Genomic DNA, 21,571 nt, shown 5'->3' with positions numbered 1-21,571 from the left:
GAGGAGATGGACGGTAGGATGGGACATTGCATAGGGACATCTATAGGAGTATTTGTGTAATACGTTTGATGAGATGGATCGTGGGCTGTACCGTACTGTGTTTAATATCCTGTTATTAGGCTTCGTGAGCGTTGGACCGTTAATAGGCCCATCCCAAACTGGGCTCGGTCTAATTCCTAGGATACTATGATGGGGCCGTAACCCGGCCTGGATTTGGAGAATATTTGCCTGGACCAAGTCCACCACATTATCGGTAAACCACGTAGTAATCTTTCCCTTTTTTTCTTTTTTTTCTTTTTTTTTATACTTTCGTTGTTGAATATAAAAAATATGCAGTTGTGCTTAATCTATTAGAAAAATTAGTAGTTTCATGTGGTATTAAAATAGGAGGCTATAAATTCAAATCTTATTCGAATCTTAAACTCATTGAAAAATATGTTGAAATCTATAATACAAAAGTCAAGATTGTTGTTTGTTACGTAAGAAATTAATAATCTAAAAGCGTGTAATTTTTAGTTTTTTTTTTAACTATATACAATTTTTGAAAGTTCTAAATCGCATCTTAAGAATTATAGATTAAACCTTTAAAATTACAAAAATAAAATTTTAAGAATCTTTTAATGGTCTCATTCCACGGTGATTAAATTTCATGCAAAGTAAAATTCAGACTAGAAAATCTCTCCATCAAAATTTAATTTTTTACTTTTCTTTCCTATTATTTAAAAATTTATATTTTGCATTATTAAAAAATAAAAAATATTCACGAAGGTACAATATTAACTATATTGATAAAATGACCAAAATATTAAATATCCTCTCTCTTTTCATCTTCTTTCCGACCAAAAGCGAGGGCATAAATGTAGGCGTAGAAAGGAGGGATGGACGAGGGCGACTTGGCAGAGAAGGGCAAGGCGGCACAGCCAAGACGTCATCGGCAAAGACCAAGGAAGGAGGCGGCGCTATGAAATGAGGGATAGAAGAGTATTTTCAGTATAGAAACGGAATTCTAACATAATATTAATGACGGGTCAGAAGTGAATATTTTTTATTTTTTAAATGGACAAAATGTTGATTTTTAAATGACAACAAAAATAAAAAAAAGTAGGTTTTGATAGGAGAATATTAATTTTTGTAATTTTAGCTTAAAATTCAATAATAAGAACGAGAATCAGATGATAATTAAGCAGCAAAGAGCAGGTGTGGGCTCATCTTTCATATTCATCCCACGTATTAAACACCGAGATCTAACGGCAAAGGGCCTGCCCTTTGTTTCTTCGTCCCTTCGTCGCCTAATTTGACCGTTACGCGGAAACCCTAATTCTTGGAACCATCCTCGCACGCGCGGCACGTGCCCTTCCCCCTTCCCGCCCCCTCCGCGTTCCTCCGGTCAACGGCCGGCTCCCTAGTTCGTATCCCCCACTCTTACTCCAAACCATCTCCCCTAAAAATTATTAAAAAAACTAAACCATAAAATAATAAGAAAAATAATCAAACTATTACTATAAATACACCCCCTACGCACCTACCGCAACAACAACAACAACAACAACAACAACAACAACAACCACACAAACCATTTCTGAGTTCTAAGCCCTTCACCTCCATTAACTCTCTCACTAAAGCTAGCTACACTATAAGCCTTGCAAGTAATTCTCGAGGGATCGGAGTATGAGTTCGACGAGGGCGTGCGCGCTGTTCTTCGCAATTGCGTTCATCTCGGGATTGACGCAGCTCGCGCACGGCCACTCGGAGTCGGCAGGCGGGGCGGTATTGCATCGGATCGATGCCAAGGTGATTGATCAGGGGATTGCTTACGTGCTCATGCTTGTTGCTCTCCTCATCACCTACTTCGTTCATTAGTGTTATCAATACTTGATTTGGACGTGAAATTGTGTATGTATTGCTCGTGTATTGCTCTTGTAACGTAGCGTATGAGGGGCCTATTCATTCATCTCCTTCGTTCTCTACCCAAGTGAATTTGTTGTATCAATGATTTAATAAATATGAACACCGTTGATGTAAAGTTTGATTAGTAAACATGTTGGTACGATAAACAACTTTAATTCCACATGCAAAAAAAAAAAACCATATTAATATATCTTTCTAATGTTGTATTAATTGGGCATTCTTTTTTTCACTCTATTTTACGTAATGTATTGGATAGAAACTCTTCAACTAAGTTGCACTCTATGAATAAATTTTTAAAAAAACAAAAAGAGAAAAATTTTAATAATCATACAGGAATTGTTTGAAATAGTAGTCAACTTAATTTTCCACAACTTAATTTCCTCGTTAGTTAGTATCCAAATTATAAACTTGCATTCCAACTTAGAAAAATCTAAAAGAATGAACTTTTTTTTCCCCCTTTTACATTCAAATCTTATTTAATTTTTCATACCCAATAACACGCTTATCAAGGGATCTGTTTAGGACCTCTGTTTTTTTTTTTTAGAGAGAAAGGACCAATTTTCAAATAGCTGAAAATTAGGCATTGATAATTTGTCGTTTAGAAAACAGGTTTCTGGACTTTTGGGTTTGAATTTTCCAAATAATCCATTATTTGACACGAGAAAGTTCCTTGAAAAATTAAACGACTTCTATAGCTTAACTACAAATCCTATTATTATTATTATTTTAATTTGAACATACCAAAATGTTTGTTGAGTCTTCAAATTAGCGAGTTTTAAAGCTTAGAGACATAAATATGAGTTACATTGGGAGGATGTTCGTATCTTTTGTCTTCTCACATAGAGTATAATGCACGGAGATAATCATTTAACATGAATATGTTAAACAAATCCAAATTTGTTTAACATGAACATCCACGCCCACACACAAAAAGCACTAAATTACCAAATTTCTTTAATCAAGCACCATTTACACAAATAATAATCTTATTACAATTAATCGTAGTTAATTAATTAATTAATTACATTTTAATATGGACCCCTCTGGAATCATATCCAAGGCCTCGAGAACCTTCCACAACGGGCCGTACGACTCGAACAGCCACCGCTCCCGATCATCCCATCTCCACCGTCCGTTTCCCATACAACCAGAGTAGTATACGGCTATGATTCGCTTAATCCCGTAACAAATAGCTTAATCAAGAAATTATTGCCTGCACTCAGTGTATTCGTATGGCTAATGCACCGTGCTCATTTTTTGGTGATTGATATTTTAAAATTCAAAATATATGTTTTTTTAATCTTTAGGATTTTTAATATTATAAACACATCCGATAATTTCGTAATCCCTATCGTATAATCAATCTAAGGATGCGAGATATATTTATACGCCGGGTGCAGAAATATAAGGTCTTACTTTTACGTGAATATGTCACGTGGAACCCGCAAAAGGTGGGCCCCACTTGTAGGGGTGTAAAACAGGCCGGGCGGCACGTGGCCCGCCCTGCCTGGTACGGCTGCGGGCCGTGCCCGGCAAGGAGAGGCGGGCAGCCCGACACGGCACGCCCCAGTTGGGCCATGCCAGCCGGGCCAGCACGGCCTGGAACCCAGGCCCAAGGCAAAGTTGCCTTGGCCCTGGGGTTTGCTCTCCTTGGGCGGAGGGCTTGGCCCTCCTCCCAAGGTCTGCCTAGCAGACCTTGGGAGGAGTGATTTTGGTCCAATGGACCAAAGCAATTTTGTCCATTGGACCAAAAACCCTTCTCAACTTTTTTTTTTTCAAAAAAAGAATTCAAAAATATATTAAATAAATTTAAATATTTATTTTTTGTAATTATTTTTATAAATTTTAAATTTTTTAATCAAAATATCAGTTTATATAAATATAATTTATTGTTTATATTTTTTTAAATTATATGTACATTTTTAAAAAAATAAAAAAAGGAGCCGGCCCGGAGCACGACCCGGCCAGGCACGGCCCGTGCCTTCCGTGCCCAGGGGCCGTACTGGGCCGGATGGTAGGGAGTTCGGGCCCGGCACGGCCCGGCCCGGATTTAGCCACGGGCCGGGCCGGGCCACTCTCCAGCCCGGTTCGGCCCGGAAAATGTGGGCCGTGCCGGCCCGGCACAGCCCACATTACACCCCTATTCATCGTAGAGCTCGTGAAAAATACATCCTATATCATCCTNTGCCAAAATTCAACTCACCAGTCAACTAAAGATTAAGGTACCAAAACGCCCATACATTACAATGAGCTCAACACCAACCAAGCAGGCCGGCTCAATCCTAAATCATACACCGCACTACAAATTTCGCCCGCTTATATCAATAGAATCAACAATTTTAATAAATAAACAGTTATAATTAAGCACTGATATATATATGCATTAATTCACAGTGAATATATAGAAGTACAAGAATACGACCATATATCCGATCACATTTTTAACCACAGCTTCAGCACAAAAAAAAAAAAAACCAAAAATAAAAAAAAAAAAAAAGAAGTGAAATAGAAGGCAAGGAAAAAAAAAGGAAAAGGGACTTAAGATAAAGAGACTAGAGAGAAGAGTAAGTAAACAGTAGAGGGCTTGTTTCACTCGGATAACAAACGTTTGACACGGTTCAGCGAGAGAGAAGGAACCGTGGATTGCTCGTGAAAGATAAAATTGTTCGTCTCAATCCAGACTACCCACCAGACAGCCAACAAGAGGGTTAAGCTTTTAGTTCTCTTTCCAGTGTCGGCTAGATTAATAACCATTTTTCAAAGACCTTGAACTTCCTCCATTGGCTCAGTGTAAATGGACAAGCTTTCTCCACTAAGAAATAAATATCGAACAAATACACAGCGACTAAAAAGATGGTCACATTTTTCCATATCGAAAGGGTAAAAAAATAAAATGTTAGTCCACTAGTACGCCACGTTTACGCAGACAGTCAACAATTAGAAGTCTCTTTCAAAGTAGTAATCAGATGAAAACTTTTATTTTAATAGGGGTTTTATGTCGCCAAATCAAATGACTTGTAGGGTCTCTCACTCCAGGGTCGCGGGATACAATTTGTAATTTTTAAATGTTACAAAGGCTCTACGAAAGAATTTTCATGGAATGGTGTAAGAAATATATATACCAGGTGCAGGAAACAACTTCTCCTCAGACTTTGATGGAGGGTTCTAGAAAAAGCTATAAGCCTCGGCGCACTATTTCTACCGCCCTTCTCGCTTCTTCGCCTTTGTTTGTTCATAAACGGAAAAGCCCGAGACGTTTCGAGAGAGAGGGACGGAGGTAGAACCCATTCGATCGAGAGAGCTGTTCTCACAAGTATAGTTCGGGAACTGCCCTGCAGATCAAATCTCTGCGGCATCTAAAGGGTATGAATCCTCTTTATTCTTCTTCGATCTCATCGTTTCGCCTCCTTAAGAGCTAAATTTTGATCTAATTCGATCGATCTACGGGCGTAACACCGTGGATAATCGTCGTTCGATCTCTCATCGCTGCTATTGTCGTCGTAATCGGGCTTCAATTTATGTTTTCGATGCATTCGAGCTGAATTTTCTCCCATTTTTTGTTGTTTTGATGCATTGATGGGCACAGATCTCGTTGTTTGAAGCGTGGGAGGGAGTGATTCGCTACCTTGGAGAAGATGAGCGTGGTGGGATTCGATGTGGGGAACGAGAGCGGGATTGTGGCGGTGGCGCGCCAGCGCGGGATCGACGTGGTGCTCAACGAGGAGTCGAAGCGCGAGACCCCCGTCGTCGTGTGCTTCGGCGACAAGCAGCGGTTCATCGGCGCCACTGGCGCCGCCTCCTCCACCATGAACCCTAAGAACTCCATCTCCCAGATCAAGCGCCTTGTAGGGCGAAAATTCTCCGATCCCGAGCTCCAGCGCGACCTAGAAACTTTACCCTTCAAGGTGACCGAGGGCCCCGACGGGTTCCCGTTGGTCCACGTGTCGTACCTCGGCGAGCAGAGGGCCTTCACCCCGACCCAGATTTTGGCCATGGTGCTCTCCAACCTGAAGGGCATCGCTGAGAAGAATCTCGGCGCGCCGGTCGTCGATTGCTGTATCGGAATTCCCGTTTACTTCACCGACCTCCAACGGAGGGCTGTGATGGATGCGGCCACCATTGCAGGGTTGCATCCCCTTCGGTTGTTTCATGAGACCACCGCTACAGCGTTGGCCTATGGCATTTACAAAACCGACCTTCCGGAGAACGATCAGTTGAATGTGGCGTTCGTCGATGTCGGGCATGCGAGCATGCAGGTCTGCATTGCGGCCTTTAAGAAAGGTCAGCTTAAGATCCTCTCTCATGCATATGATAGATCACTTGGCGGGCGCGATTTTGATGAGGCCCTTTTTAAGCATTTTGCGGCCAAGTTCAAAGAGCAGTACAAGATCGACGTGTATCAGAATGCGCGTGCTTGTTTGCGGCTCCGCGTGGCATGTGAGAAGCTGAAGAAGGTGCTGAGTGCGAATCCTGAGGCACCGCTAAGTATAGAGTGCTTGATGGACGAGAAGGATGTGAAGGGGTTTATTAAGAGGGAGGAGTTTGAGAAGATAAGTGCACCGATATTGGAGAGGGTGAAGGGGCCATTGGAGAGGGCGATTAAGGAAGCAGGGCTGAGTGTGCAGGATGTTCATTCGGTGGAGGTTGTGGGATCTGGGTCACGTGTTCCGGCAATTATGAAGATATTGACGGAGTTCTTCGGAAAAGAGCCAAGGCGTACGATGAACGCAAGTGAAAGTGTTGCCAGGGGATGCGCTCTTCAGTGTGCCATGCTTAGTCCTACATTCAGAGTTCGGGAGTTCCAGGTGTGAACTCCTGCATTTCATCATTTAATAAGTTTTATATATTTGTTCCTTTTCCATTCCATATTTTCGATTTTTGGCCTTTTGGTTATATTGCTTTAATACGACTTTAAAGAAGTCCATGTCATTTGGAACATAAAATGTTGGTTTCTTTGTTGTCTGCACACACTGGGTATGGTTCGCAGTCCTTTTCTTTCTCTTATCATGATAACTTCTTAATGATAAGGATAATAAGAATATCGAATGAATTTGGCCTTCTCCTTTGTGAGGATTGTCCCTATTAGCATATTGTTTCGTTCTTGATCTGCAAAGTGCAGGGCTACACATTGTTTTTGTGTTTAATCTGGAAAGCACCATTGACTTGTAAAGTGGGATTTGATATTGTCGAGTATTCTGATTTGTGCCTGTCGTCTTTGAAGCATGTTAGACTCTAGAACATTTGGAGAATTTTGTTCGGGCATTTTTCTTCATAAACATTCTATGTCTATTTCTAGCCCATGGATCTTATGTTTCCTCTATATGACTAATAGCATGACATAGTTTTGCTTAATATGCCATATAGATCCTTGCAAAATCATCTAATTACATGTCTATACCGTAGAATCTGGATGCCATTGTAGTTCGTGAAAATAACCTTATCTTAATTTGGGAATCATCCAGTGTGTGCAGGTAATTGGTTTTATATTAGAACGTCTTTTTAGGGAGAGAAAATGTTGTAAGAACAAAGTATAAGGGTATATATGTTATAAATAGAGATGTGAAGGACAATATTGAATTCATATTTTTATTGTGGCATAGATTAAAATTAAGATGATATTGCATAGTGATATATCTATATCACTATATCAAAGTATTGTGAACTACCTTTCTTCTTTGTTTATTATTATAATCTTTTTCCCCCTGTATTTTGCAGGTCCTAGATAGCTTTCCTTTCCCAATTGCCTTATCGTGGAAAGGATCTGCCCCAGATTCTCAGAGTGGAGCAACGGAGAACCAGCAGAGTACAGTTGTATTCCCCAAATGGAATCCAATTCCTAGTGTCAAAGCCCTTACATTCTATAGGTCTAGCACTTTTTCTGTTGATGTCATGTATGCTGATCTTGAGGGTCATCCATTAAAGATCAGCACATACACAGTAAGCACCAAGAATTTCCTCTATTTGTATGAACACTAATGCTATATCACATTGATGTCCATGATATGTTATCGAGTTGCTGATTACTTATTCCATGTTTACTCTGTACAGATTGGTCCATTTCAATCTAAGGGTGGAAAGGCTAAACTGAAAGTCAAAGTTCGTTTGAATCTTCATGGCATTGTTTCTATCGAGTCAGCAACTGTAAGTGCGGATTTCAGAAACTATGGGTTACATGTATATCCCTGCTTATTTATTTTCTCATGTATATGTAAGTGTAAAATCTGAAGTTTCATTTATACCTTTGTCCCTTGTTCTGCTAGAGTTGGAGGTAGTTTTGTATATGAATTTTTTTTTTCAAAGAGGAATACTTCTGAAAGTTAATGCGTGTACCATATACATATCAGAAATTAAGTTTTTGAATATATGGGAAATTCTGAGTTTATGGGTATACAAATAATCAGCTTGACAGTTTGCAGGTAGGATATTATATAAGTAGGTGAAATTAGATAGTCCAGCACTTGCGTCCTTGAATGAGTGCTCTGAATGTTTTATTTTATTTTATATATTTTTTATTTTTGGGTTTTTACAGATGCTGGAAGAGGAAGTTGAAGTTCCAGTATCAGCTGTGAATGACCAGCCAAAGGAAGCTACAAAAATGGATACTGATGATACACCTCAAGACTCTACTGCAGGGACTGACATAAACATGCAGGAAGATAAGAGTATTCCAGATGATAGTGCTAACGGGACAGAAAATGGTGCAGCGGATCCTGAAGAAAAGCCTGCGCGAATGGAAACTGATGCCAAGGTGTGTTCATCGATACCTCTGCTTGTCATTGCTGTTGTAGGTTAGGGGTCATTATTATGTACTCCTGCAAAATGATCTGTTTACATACTTACCCTTTGAAGTTTTGAATTTTTATTTATGACCTCAGAAATGGAGTTTGTAAACCTCCCCCTCAAAAAAAAGAAAACAATATAATAATAAAAAAGAAGTAATGCGGGTGAGTTGTTTTCAAAGAAGGTCGCTTTCTGCAAGTATAGAAGTGTACATGTAAGAAATAGAGTTTTGGAAGGGTATATTGAGAAATTCGGATTTTGCAGGAGTATATATGTGAAAAGGTATGTTGCACCTCTACGTATGCGAGTATATGTAGGTTTTAGTTGGCTTATCACTTCTCTGTAATCTGATGTTTGAAAAGCTGGGAAGGAGTTTATAGTTATTGATGAAGAGTTTTTGTGTAAAGATAAATATTGCAATCCAAATATTTCTCATGAAAACAAGCACCGTTACTGATGATTTTATTTGTCGTGCAGGTTGAGCTTCCAAAGAAGAAGGTAAGGAAAACAAATGTGCCTATATCTGAAATAGTTTATGGTGGAATGGCTGCTGAAGATGTTCAAAAGGCCGTGGAAAAGGAATTTGAAATGGCCCTTCAAGATCGAGTAATGGAAGAGACCAAGGACAAGAAGAATGCTGTGGAGGCTTATGTTTATGATATGCGAAATAAGGTGCCATTCATTTCTGAACCCTTTATTAAATGGGGACTTTTAAACATGTATATGTATATATACGTGCATAATTATTTCTCTTCACATATGGCCCTGTAAAACTCTGGATTTTCGTATGTGCCATCTGAAAGCTGGTTTTTGATTAAGAAAAAAGGAAATTTAAAGAGGAGCACTTGCCAATTAAGTACGTGCAGGATGTATGCGTAACTTGATAACCTCACATGGTTATATATGTATAGGTCTCTTTATTATTTAGTTATTTCACCTATTTTACCCTGTACTATAGCATTGAACTTGATCTGATCTGGGTATTTTCTTGTTTTGTGTTAGCTTTATGACAAGTACAACGATTTCGTGACAGCACCGGAGAAGGAACAGTTCATATCAAAGCTTCAGGAAGTTGAGGATTGGCTCTATGAAGATGGAGAGGATGAAACAAAGGGTGTTTATGTTGCCAAGCTTGAGGAACTCAAAAAGGTACAGTTTCGCTATCTGTGCTACAGTCTTTTGGGTTTCCTTGGGCATATATACCCCTATAAATATGTGAAATTGCTCATTCTTGTGCAAAGTTGGTACTTTCATATGTGCCTGCGAAAACCTTGCTCATTAGTATGTGCCAAGGCAATATGCTAAAAAAAAAAAGAAAAAGAAAAAGAAAAAAAATCTGGCAGGGCCCTGAATGTGAATAAATACAGTTTTTGTGGGGCACATGCAAATACCAACTTCTGGCATATTACTCAGTTTCACTTGTTTGCACTGGCCCCTTATTGGCTTTGCCCTATAAGTGGATATATAGCTAACTAGGATTTCAAAGTGCAGCAAGGTGACCCTATTGAAGATCGCCATAAAGAGTGGACAGAGAGGGGCCCGGCCATAGACCAACTCGCTTATTGTATTAATAGCTTCAGGGAGGCGGCCCTGTCTAAAGATCCCAAATTTGAGCACATCGACATAGAGGAGAAGCAGAAGGTACTCTGTTTAAGTGTATATTCATTAATGCCTCTCCATCTTATTCTTTTCAGATATTTTATGTAAACTCCCCTATTAAACTATATATTCACTTATAGGTCATCAATGAGTGCTCTGAGGCCGAAGCTTGGTTGAGAGAGAAGAACCAGCAGCAGGATGCTCTGCCTAAGCACGCCACTCCAATTCTTCGATCTGCTGATGTGAAGAGGAAAGCCGAAACACTTGACAGGTAATGAAAATAATTAAATTTATGAATTGACCATCAAATCCATGAGAAATGTTTTTGTAATATTTGTTGGTTAATCATATATTAAGTAGAGAGAATTTCATTTTGTCATATTACAATTGCAGATATGGTTTTTGTCATATTTTGGTGCTTTTTAGTACGATCTACTATGCTTTTGTTATGGTTTTATAATTTGTTGGTGACAACAGAAGCCCTTAGTTCTATATTTTGATAAACAAAGTGACTGAGCCAAAGTACTGCATAAGAGCAAACCACACCAGAATAGGACCAAACAAAAGCTAACTTAGTGTGGATTCTCCTTTTCAAGTTGGTTTCGCATAAAGTAAAATGTCTTTGGGTGTTGTGTTTGGTTTGCTAGAATTTTCGTTTCATTTTTGGTCTCCACGGGGGAGAGAATGAAAATAGGCGTTAAGTGTTAACAAGTGTTTTCGTGAAATATGAAAAACGATTTTCTACCAAAATTCAAAAAGCATTCAATGAGGAACCGAACGGACCACCATTGTAAATCACAAGAAAATTTGTCAATCGAACAGTAACTAAAATATTTATATTGATGCAAAATTAAATAGATTCATAATCCAAATGGCAAGCACTACCCCTATAAACTAGTTCTAAATCCATTGTGTTTTCAACAGGTTTTGCAGGCCGATAATGACAAAGCCACGTCCCCCTCCGGCCAAGCCGCAGACGCCACCTCCATCGGATGCACCACCCGCAGCTCAACCTCAGGAAAGTAAGCAGCAGCCGCCTCAAGGAGACAGTGCGGCCAGCGAGACAGGCGGCCAAGCCCCGCCAGCTGGCGAGCCAATGGAGACCGACAAACCCGAGGGATCTACCACCAACAATCCCTCCACAGCATAGCGCAGCAAAATCTCTCGCCGAAGTGTCTTTTTTTTTTCTTTCTTTTTATTTCCCCTTTACAGTTTGCTAAAGTAATTCTGTCTTAATCTTCGCGCGAAAAAATAGTCAATTTAGTTATCAAGGTCAATTCTCTGCATGGAGTGGAAGTTAAGAGAAAAAAAAGGAATTTTACCTCCTGGGCTTGTATGTTTTGATTTGAACTTCTCACTCTTTCTTCATCTTTTGAAAGAAATTATAGGATAAAAATGTATGCAGTAGGGTGTGGAACAGCCTTAGTTTTGGTTGGGGCAAAGATTAGGTGGAAACAACTTGGTTCGTTTTTATGGTTCACTCTCCCGATTGGGAGCTACTTGTGAAGGCTATGTGATGAACGGTCCATTTTTATTGTGATCTTGGAAAGCTGATGAAGTTGGCCTTGGTGGCAAATTGTTCTGTGCGCTTTTGATGCCTCTTTGGGCTGATAAAATTTGTTACTCAGGATTTTGCTTGATAATTTAGAAATTGTATTGAACTGAGTTAAAGTTTGTTTTGAGTGCATGCTGTTCGTTGTTTTGTAGTGTAATTGATTAAATCTAATGCATCTACTCATGAATAATGTTACTTCGTCGTCGCAATCTATGTTGTTTGCTGCCTCCTTGTTTTTTCAGTTTCGCCTATTGGCTTATGTATGCTTGAGGGCTTTCCCATATAAACAGTAAAAGCTTCAAACTCTTTTGGAACATCTACTCTTGTGCGCCTACAATTTTTTAGAATAACATGTTGACCTCTGTTAAGTGTGTTCGCTAATTGATTATATTTCTCCAGTTGGTGCTTGCTTGTATGTTTTCCTTTATATCGTGGTGGTGTTAGTGGGTCGTAAATTTTGTGTTCTACTTAGATGATCTTTGTAGTTATTAGATATATGCGTATGAAAAATTTAGAAGAGAATTTCGAGTAGGGAAAGGCTGCTTAACGTATTCTGCTGTGATGATAATAGAGGATCCAATAAAAAATAAAAAAGAAAAATAAGAGGGAAGAGATAGCTATATGTTTTAACATTACTTTCTACGCAGGAGAGTATAGTTGTGAAATTTGAATTATCGATGTAGAAACAAGCAAGTAGAGTATAGTTGTGACATTTGAATTATAGATGTAGAAACAAAGCAAGTAAATCTCTATGAAGCAAGAAATTAAAAACAATGTGTTGAAGGAGAATTTATTGTACACTTCGCTAAGAAAAGTAGCAACAACTAACATTGCCTTAAGGGCTACAAAGCATCTTTTTATCTATAATCCTCCTTTATCAAAAATCTCTTCTTAGAAGAGCTCAACTACAAAGGAAACTGCATAAATTTTCTGTGTAACTTGACTATAGATATTAAGCGACAAATCCTCTATGTTACTCTTCTAGCTTCTCTCAGAAGCTCTTTTTCCGCTTTGGTTAAAATTTATTGTTAGACGAGCAACACTAGTTGGTTTTCTACACCTGGACTTTGTATGTGGAGGAAACTGCAGAAACGGCTTCTCCCACAGTCATGTATATTCGATCCGATCCGAGTTTCTCCAACGTCTCTGATTGAGAGAGCTTTTCGAGTACGTTTCCAACAGGATTTGCTAGCACAAACTGCACAAATCAAACAAATAATCGTGTCATTTATTCTGCATTACTCTAGCTAACACATATCCGTGATCTCGAAATTAAGTTTTCTTTTTCCAGGTACCTCGAGAGATCTTTTGTCAAGGGCCTTCTTTAGCTCCGTGAGTGCGTCCATGCCGCTCGTGTCGATCGACGTTACGGCTGTGGGATTGAAATCCTTGTTATTAGCTTAGTTTGGCATTGATTATAGGCGAAATCTACGTAAATGTTGTAAATTTTATTGATATATAGTAGTCACTTACCACCCATGTCCAAAACAACACATTTGATGGAGCTCTGGTTCATCTTCAGGGCCCACTCTTCTTCCTCTCTCACCCATCTCAATATCCTGCTTATAGTTAAGAAAATAGTGATTAAAATTTTAGCGCAATATATCTTTGAAAAATCAGCTACTATATATAACTTAATATGAAATCGTTCTTTTTGCCTAACAAGTACCTGTAGTTTCTTGAAAAAAAAAAAGGAACAGAAAAAAAAAAGGTAATAACAAGACCTTCATTATAAAGAGACCCACCTCTCTTGAAGATACATGGAATTGGCAAAGTAGATGGGGGACTCAATGCCCAGAATCAGGACAGAAGGAACCCTCATGGCCTCTCTGTAATGCCCTATGTTTCTATAGTTTTGGGTCCCTGGGATTATCCCCTTAATCACTGTGTTTGGCCTTGTCACATGTATTAAAATTTTCAACATGGAGATACCCACCTGCAGAAAAATTTAAAAAGTATAATGTTAATCACACAATTATGTTTAATTCACAGTTGCTTCATTTTCCTTTTTCTCTCGCCAATAAATAGCGCAATCTCATCATATACCTCTCAGAAATTCAAAAATATCATATATACCATCAATAGTTTGATGAAAATCACAAGCATACATATATTTTTTCAGGTGCTTCAATATGAGTACAATGACATTTATGGTACTTTACAACTCTAGAGGTTTTTAATACAATTATCAGTTGCTAGAGAGGTTTGTCTGAGACTATTCCTAGACTATCTTTCTTTTCTTTTTTTTCGGGTTTAAGATGTAATTTATATATATATTGAGAGTGCTTACTGCTATTGCTAGGCCCATCTGCACCGAGATGAAGAGAACGCCAAAGAATGCACTCACGCAGGCGAGGAAGTCGAGCTTGTCGACCTTCCACAGCCGCGCAGCCCCACGGAAATCGATGAGACCGATCACCGCGGTGATAATGATCGCCGATAGGATCACGTTCGGGGTGTGATAAAACAGTGGCATGAGGAACAGCATCGTGATGAGGACGGCAGACGCCATCACTATGTTAGACACTGCAGTCTTCGACCCCGCATTGTAGTTCACCGCCGACCGAGAAAACGATCCTAAAAAGAAGAAAATAAATTCGTCAGTGATAAAATCAGAATTATAAAATAAGGATACTGTCGGAAAACGAAGTTACATATTTATATGCATTACCTGTGGTAACATAGCATGAAGCACAAGACCCAGCCATGTTCATGATTCCTATAGCCATCATCTCTTTGTTTCCATCAATTTGGTAGTTCTTTAGAGAAGCAAATGTTCTTCCTACAGCTATTCCTTCCTGTAATCGAATTTTTATTAAAAAAAACTGCGTGGGGAAGCCCAATGTACATCTTTCAACATACTAGGAAGTTTTATAGAAGTGTTGTTTGATAAAGCTGCATGAGGAAGCACTACTAACTTCATCTAGCTTTTATCAGAAGCAGAAGCTTTAAATTGGACGTACGATAAAGATTTAAGATTAATAAACTTTTTCTTCAGCTTCACGCGACAGCCAAAATTTTTAAATTTTTTTTTTCTGCTTATTGATGCCAAGCAAGCAGGCATACAGAGAACATAGCAGGTTTCTCTCACTTGGTCATATCATTAGCTTGAGAGAGCTCTTAAAAAGAGAAAAGTGCTGAGTCTAGAGAATATGTCTCCTTACAGTGAGTGCTAAGATGCCTGTGACAATTCCTGTCTTAATAGCAAGGCCCAGAAAAGAGCCCTGGAAAAACAGCATGTTGACTGAGGGAGGGTTCACTCCTTTTTGCAGATGCCCAATCTGTCACAGCAGAACTTAAAAACAATTAGAAATATATTCTATACTTGATTACAAATTGACCAAATTAAATATTAATTAAGAAAAAAAGGCACATTAAAAAACAGAGAGGAGAAAGAAAGGAGAAAAGTACTTACTACACTGATTCCATGGTATTGAGCTTTAACTATAAAGGAAATGGTGGTGGAGAGGATCACAGAAGCTAAAGGAGCTGCTGCTGATACCCAGAAAAGCTTTGGCTTCCTCATGCTCTGAATCATGTAGTAAATTCACTATTATACTCTAAATAAACAAAAAATTAGAAAAAAAAAAATTATAGCAATTAAAAAGTAGAATGAATTTTAGTATGCTTTATTTTCCTAAAATTTAACATCAGATATGGGTCGGGCCGAATCGATTAGTGGGCCTAATAATATCATTGGGCCTTGTAGTCTATAAGGGGCTATTGGGCTACTTCATAGTTCGATTTGAAATTCACACCTTGGTTTTAATGGGCCTGATATGGCCTGGCCCATCTAGTGGGTTTTTTAATTTGAATATTGTAAAAGAAATTTTAAAAAATTTTCAGATTGCACAGAAATTAATTTTAGCTTCCTGAGTGCTGCTTTTTTATATGGAGAATTTATTCTACCTAAGGCCATAGTCCACAAGAAACAAAATATGCTCCTTTTGTTAAAAACAAAAGTGATTTAATTGGGTAATTTTAAAAATCTTGAGGCCAGCTTTTGCAAAATCCTCTTTATTTAATAGTACTAATTTCCCACTCTATTATGGCTAATGGACCCACCAAAATGGGAGGTTAAGGTTAATCATCTTCTATTAACCAGTAATACTTCAGTGGACTTGAATTCCTTTTTTAAGTGGCACGCAACTTAGGGTCCACCAAAAGAACATATATATAAAGCACCCCTAGGGTTTCAATTACCACCCTAATTACTTTTTATTAAATCAAAAGCTACACAAGATCAAAAAGGATAAAAAGATCTGCAGGAGCTTACTATATGCCTTGTAATCAATAAGAAAACCAAGAATGAGGTCCCCATAAGAATAGTTTGCCAAGCCCACTGCATTAATATAAGAAGAAATATGAAGATACAATTAATTTATAAGAGAATAAGATATCATTTTGTATATTTCTAGGGTTTTGCTTACTTCTTTTCTATGTTCAAAAACTGATACCATCACAGGAATGAAGCCCATCTTAGTAGTGAAGTGAACTATGCCAAGCAAGCCCTTCAACTGTTGAAGAGATACAATAACTGCCGCGCCGCCCATGAATCCGACCAGCGTCGGTTTCGATAGAAAATCTACGATGAAACCCAGCCTGAATCGACGTAAAGCACATCAGAATCGACAAGAAAAGAAATATACCCGTTTTGTTCATTTCTTTTCCTTTTTATTAGAAATGTGAAGTAAGTAGGTTTCGAACTTGGAGCCTCATGCACCAATCATCAAGTTTTTAATCAACTGCCTTAGTTATGGTTGGTGACGAGATAAAAAGTTAATTATTCTCATGTTAGTGGGGATATATATATTCCAACTAACACAAAAATGCATGATTAACAAATAACTGAAATGTGCATCAAGGAAAGAACTTATTTGGTGAGAGAGTGGGCTTAGAATAAGTTAAAGTGTAAGCATAGAATCAGTTACCTAAGGAAGCCTAATGAGGCTTGGAAAACACCAGCAAAAAAGGTGGATGTGAATGCAAGTTGGAGATAGAGCATAGGCTGGTGATCAGGTGAGACCATCTCTCTTAGCATGGAGCCCATCACTAGTGATGCAATTGACACTGGACCAACTGCTAGATCTCTTGAGCTCCCAAGAACTGAGTAGATCAATGGCGGCACAAAGCTCGAATCTGTCGAACCAAACCGAACCGAATCGATTTCATGAGATCAGGAGAATGAGCTTAATTCATCAAAGCAGTTGAATTGAGCTTTCTGTGCCTCAAAAACAGAAACTTTAATTTGAAACTTCTGTCTGTATTGCATTTCTTGAATATCTCAACTCGAACAACAGTCTAGCATAAGCTCTAGTGTTCGAAGTAATAGTTTCTAGAAAAGAATAACAATATTAATTTACTCACATAAGCCAATAATGGGAGGCAAATTTGCAAGCTTTGCATAGCTGATCCCCTGTTAAAAAAAAAAAAAAATGTAATAAGACAGCTGCAGATGGTATTGCTTTGTATCAAATATTCATTCATCTCAAGTGAGAACATCAGTAAAGAAGGAAAGAAAACACTTAGCAAGCTAGCTTAAACAAACCAACTTCTTATTCTTGTGCAACTATTTGCAAAGATCAAATACCCCACAAATACTTGTAGTGACAAGTTATTTATATATTTAGGCCCCTGCAAATTTTCATACGAAGCCAATTAGGGTATTTTTGTCAGAAACTACATTTTCAATAATGACATGTGAAAGAAATATTATACAAAAAAAATAGTTCGTACTTTCTGAATTATTATAGTAAAGTTTCACGATTTAATTTAGTTGTTTATATATTGATACGTCTTTAATGTAGAAAGTGATGCGACAGTGTTGCGATTGGTGACAGTAATGATTAAGATGTCACATCACTTCTACATTAATAATACGTTAGTATTTAGTGAACTAAATTCGAGCTAAAAATTACAACAAATTGAGATTTGAAAACCAAAAAAAAAAAAAAAAAGTTGAATGAAAAGGTGGCAGCTTCACGCATACTTGTGGAATGGCCAAGCTGGCAATGGTGAGGCCTGAGACTGCATCAGACTTAAGAAGCTGCAGGCTGTACTCAGAACCCCAGTGAAATATTGGGAAGAAATACTGAAGTCCCAGAATCAGCTTTTTGAGCAGAGGTTGGTTCTTGAACTGGTGGAGGGGATCATCAGGGAAGAACACTTCACTGAGCCTCTGCTTCAGGGATTGAAAAGTGGTCTTTTTCTGAGGCAAAGGGACCTTATGGATCTCCAAGGGCTGTGGAGTTGAAGGGCTTTTCTCCACTGGAGAAGCTGATTCAAGGTCTAGAGCATCTGGGAAGCTCTCTACTCTGTTAGAGCTTCCACCCATTAATTTCTTTTTTGAAGGAGAGGGAGCTTATACTATTATTTTATTATATTACAATATACTGGAGAAGATCATACAAGAAGAGGGAACTTGAAGGTTTGAGGAACAAGATGGGGAGTGGTGGACTACTTATAGAGTGAGAGGGAGAGGGAGAGGGAGTGGGAGAGGGTGGTGGTGGAGGGAAAAACAATTTCCTAGAGCCCGGAGCTCCAGCAAATTGTTGTAGCCCCGGGCTCCAGTAGGGCGCCGCGTGGGAGCCTTGTTGGAGCCCCGGGCTCCGATAGGCGCCACGTGAACAGACTCTCCCACGTGGCGCCTATCTGTGCCGTATAGATTTTTCTTTTATAAAAATATAAATGAAAAATAAAAGTGAAACAAAAAGAAAATTATAAAAAATAAAAACACACCAATGTTAACTGTTAGATGTGACCCGAAATCTACTATCGATTCAGGTTCGGGTTTACGACTCGCCGACAGCTTCGCGGTGCGACCAATTTGAAAAAAAAAATTATGGAGGAAAAATGAATGTCTGTGGTGGGTAGCGTAGGGCTCGGGCCGACAGGCCCGAGCCCGTAGTGAAGATCTCTCCTCCCTCGCCCGTGGTTTTTCCCTGCAAAGGGTTTTCCACGTAAATCTGTATTTTTTTATTTTTCTGCTTGTGGTTTGATTGTTTTTGTGTTCGTCATTTCGTTTCCGTTTGTGCGTTTGTCGTAACATGTTAACTTTATATATCTCCCTTCTCTCGAGAGGGAGAAATTGTTGTCCGGCACCGACCGTCCCTAACGCAAGTGGCAAAGGACTTTGTGGTTGGTATCCGAGATCCCAAATTCGAATCTTAGTTGATTCACATTTTCAGTTAAGTTTTTTTTCTAAAAAAAAAAAAAAAAAAAAATTGTTGCCTGGCCCCGTATGTTAGAAGATTGTGTTCATGTTCGATTTTATTGAATTTTTTAGTCGGAATAGTTGGAGATTGGTTTAGATGCTTATAACTCAACTTAACATGCGAACGAAAAAAGGTGAACATATTTGATAGGCATGTTACATCATGTTCCTATTGATTTGAACAAGTTCTCTCTCGATCGTTTCTTATCGCTTTATCTGGTAATGTCTAGATAGATTACAATTCCCACCCTCCATCTTATAGCACAGTCAATCTCATTTGATTAAGTTCCTTGCAGAAAATAAAATTCAAACTCATCAAAAAAAAGGGATAAAATCTTAAAGCAAATTAAGATGGAATAAAGAGCACTATATCAGTATATGGTCAATGATTGATGCAGTGGGCCAGGTCTAGGAAATAATTTTTTGTGGGAAGTAGTGTTGATCCTAAGGCAAAAAAGTTTGGTGATTTATGTGCATTAATTAGGGAGGGACATTTGTCATCAAAGAAGGGCTGAAAAAAGAGCAAAATTTGTTTTTGATAGTTTGGTGTAAAAGTAATTTTATTGTTCCCTTCAAAGGTGTTGGAAGTGGATTACTACATCCAAATTTGTAGGATTTATCATGCAAGCATGTTATGTAATGGATTCGAATATTTAGATAATTAAGCACACAAAACACTTTTATGATACTTAAATATTAAACTAAATATATATGGTGGGTCCTTAAAAAAAAAGTATTGCCGAAAGTTATAAGATAAATAGAGTTTAATTAAAATACTACCGATAGTAAAGAAATAATATTTACACCAACTTTCTGGCTCTTGGATCAATACTAGTATAACCTCGTCAAACAGTTAACCCTTGGAATCTTAAGGCTACAAAATTAGATGTAAACAATATTCCTCTACTATTAATAGTGTTCTAGCTCTATTACATTCTTTCTCAAGTAGTAGAATGATAACCTAATCTCCAATTTCAAACTTGATAATACGCCAACATTACCTAAATAAATTGAGCAGAAGTAGAGGAATCTCATATCAAGCCAGATGTAGATAGACCATTTTGAAGCTAAATTGATGATAGATAAGATTGGCATGATTTATGATCATTAATCTGGTTATGATGTGTGAAACTAGTTAATTAATTTTGTAGAAAATATAAGAACTTTTATAATAATTTGTACTTATTAAGCTAACTTTAGTATATTTTAGTGTATTTGCTATATAAATAATAAAATGGTTTTCATAACTTATTCTCATGCTAAAGCCAATAGTTTTATTGATTAGCTTTCTATGACATAATAAGCGTTTACAAATTGAATTAATAAATTAGGGAATACTAATTAAAATCAACTTTGTTAATACCAACTCCCTATTCATTAGTTTTCGTGGTATGTGGCTTTTAATATTTCTTGTGTTGATTATTAGGATTTAAAAATCTCGCTGACCCGACTTTCATAATATGAAATGAAAAGCTGAAATAAGATTTTGAATCAGAAAAGCCATTAATCTCGGTATAGTTGGTTAAGAATCATTGAAAACATTTCAATATTTCAATGCTTAGATTGATCAACAAGGCTCCTTAATTTGTTGGCCCTCAAAGTAAGGAAGTACTAACCTAACCTCTATACGGCTAATCCAATATCTTAGTTAGATCAATATATTTAATTACTTGGGGACCATTTTCTTTTTTTATATTAGAGAGAAAACACATTGCTTGGACAACAATGAGATGCCCTTTTCTATCTATAGAAAGGTCTAGAAATATTATACATATATATATATAACTAGCTTGTTATCTCATTCAAGAAAGCTCCATTTCTTTATATTCCTCATTCACAATTTTATGCCCTATTATTTAAAGGCTATTCCCGAATCATTTACTAGCTATGAGATTTACTTTTTACAAGTAAAATGGTTTAAAAGTCGATTCTCAGAACTTCTCCTCCAAGAGGTTTTGGTTTATCTTTCACATGCATCTGCCATTTAATGGTGTATATATATTTATTTTTGCTTATTGTCTAAGCTATAATCTATCACTTATTATTCTATTAGTACACGTGATGTGGTTGATCTGCATTACGCATGTGAGTGATGCACGTATATCATTAAGAGCATGTTTGGTTAACTGTCGGAAAAGTGAATTTTATAAAATTAATTTTGGCTTAAAGAATTATTTTTGGTTAAAAGCTATATATATCTCTAGACCTCTATAAGGTTTGGAGAATTGTTTTTGGTTCAAAATTGTAGGATATTTGCATGCATTTCACAAAAAAATGTGATTTTTTTTTAGGCGCTTTTAGAAAGTTGTTTTGTAATTTTTTTTTTGCTACTTGCGCATAATATTTTTTTATTGACCTTATTTTAAAAATACATTTGAATTTAAACTTGAATTAGAATTTAGAATGTGAATTTAAATTGTGAATTCAAAATAAATTTTAACTGATTCCAATTTTGAAATTAACCTCCAAAATCAAAAATATGATTTTAAAAATTAAAATTAAATTTTAAGAGATTA

At 37.6% G+C, this 21,571-nt stretch overlaps 2 protein-coding genes across 2 annotated transcripts; one reads left to right on the top strand and one right to left on the bottom strand.

The window, feature by feature from the left end:
- Window positions 5,099–11,974, top strand: LOC109718280 (heat shock 70 kDa protein 15-like). The gene is made up of 10 exons (XM_020244438.1): window positions 5,099–5,271; window positions 5,495–6,713; window positions 7,624–7,845; window positions 7,957–8,049; window positions 8,438–8,656; window positions 9,166–9,360; window positions 9,691–9,837; window positions 10,180–10,329; window positions 10,428–10,558; window positions 11,212–11,974. The coding sequence occupies exons 2-10, from the start codon at window positions 5,544–5,546 to the stop codon at window positions 11,435–11,437; spliced, it is 2,553 nt and encodes an 850-aa protein (XP_020100027.1). The 5' UTR covers window positions 5,099–5,271; window positions 5,495–5,543; the 3' UTR covers window positions 11,438–11,974.
- Window positions 12,585–18,285, bottom strand: LOC109718017 (probable sulfate transporter 3.4). The gene is made up of 13 exons (XM_020243997.1): window positions 17,832–18,285; window positions 17,210–17,258; window positions 16,774–16,981; window positions 16,273–16,444; window positions 16,119–16,184; window positions 15,258–15,371; window positions 15,007–15,123; window positions 14,514–14,640; window positions 14,133–14,419; window positions 13,588–13,778; window positions 13,316–13,401; window positions 13,138–13,214; window positions 12,585–13,040 (listed from the first exon to the last, which is right to left on the bottom strand). Exons 1-13 carry the CDS (start codon window positions 18,174–18,176, stop codon window positions 12,897–12,899), a joined length of 1,983 nt encoding a protein of 660 aa, XP_020099586.1. The 5' UTR covers window positions 18,177–18,285; the 3' UTR covers window positions 12,585–12,896.

The sequence above is a fragment of the Ananas comosus genome, linkage group 12, assembly GCF_001540865.1.
Source record: "Ananas comosus cultivar F153 linkage group 12, ASM154086v1, whole genome shotgun sequence".
Classification (NCBI taxonomy): domain Eukaryota; kingdom Viridiplantae; phylum Streptophyta; class Magnoliopsida; order Poales; family Bromeliaceae; genus Ananas; species Ananas comosus.
This window is presented reverse-complemented; position numbering and strand designations above follow the sequence as displayed.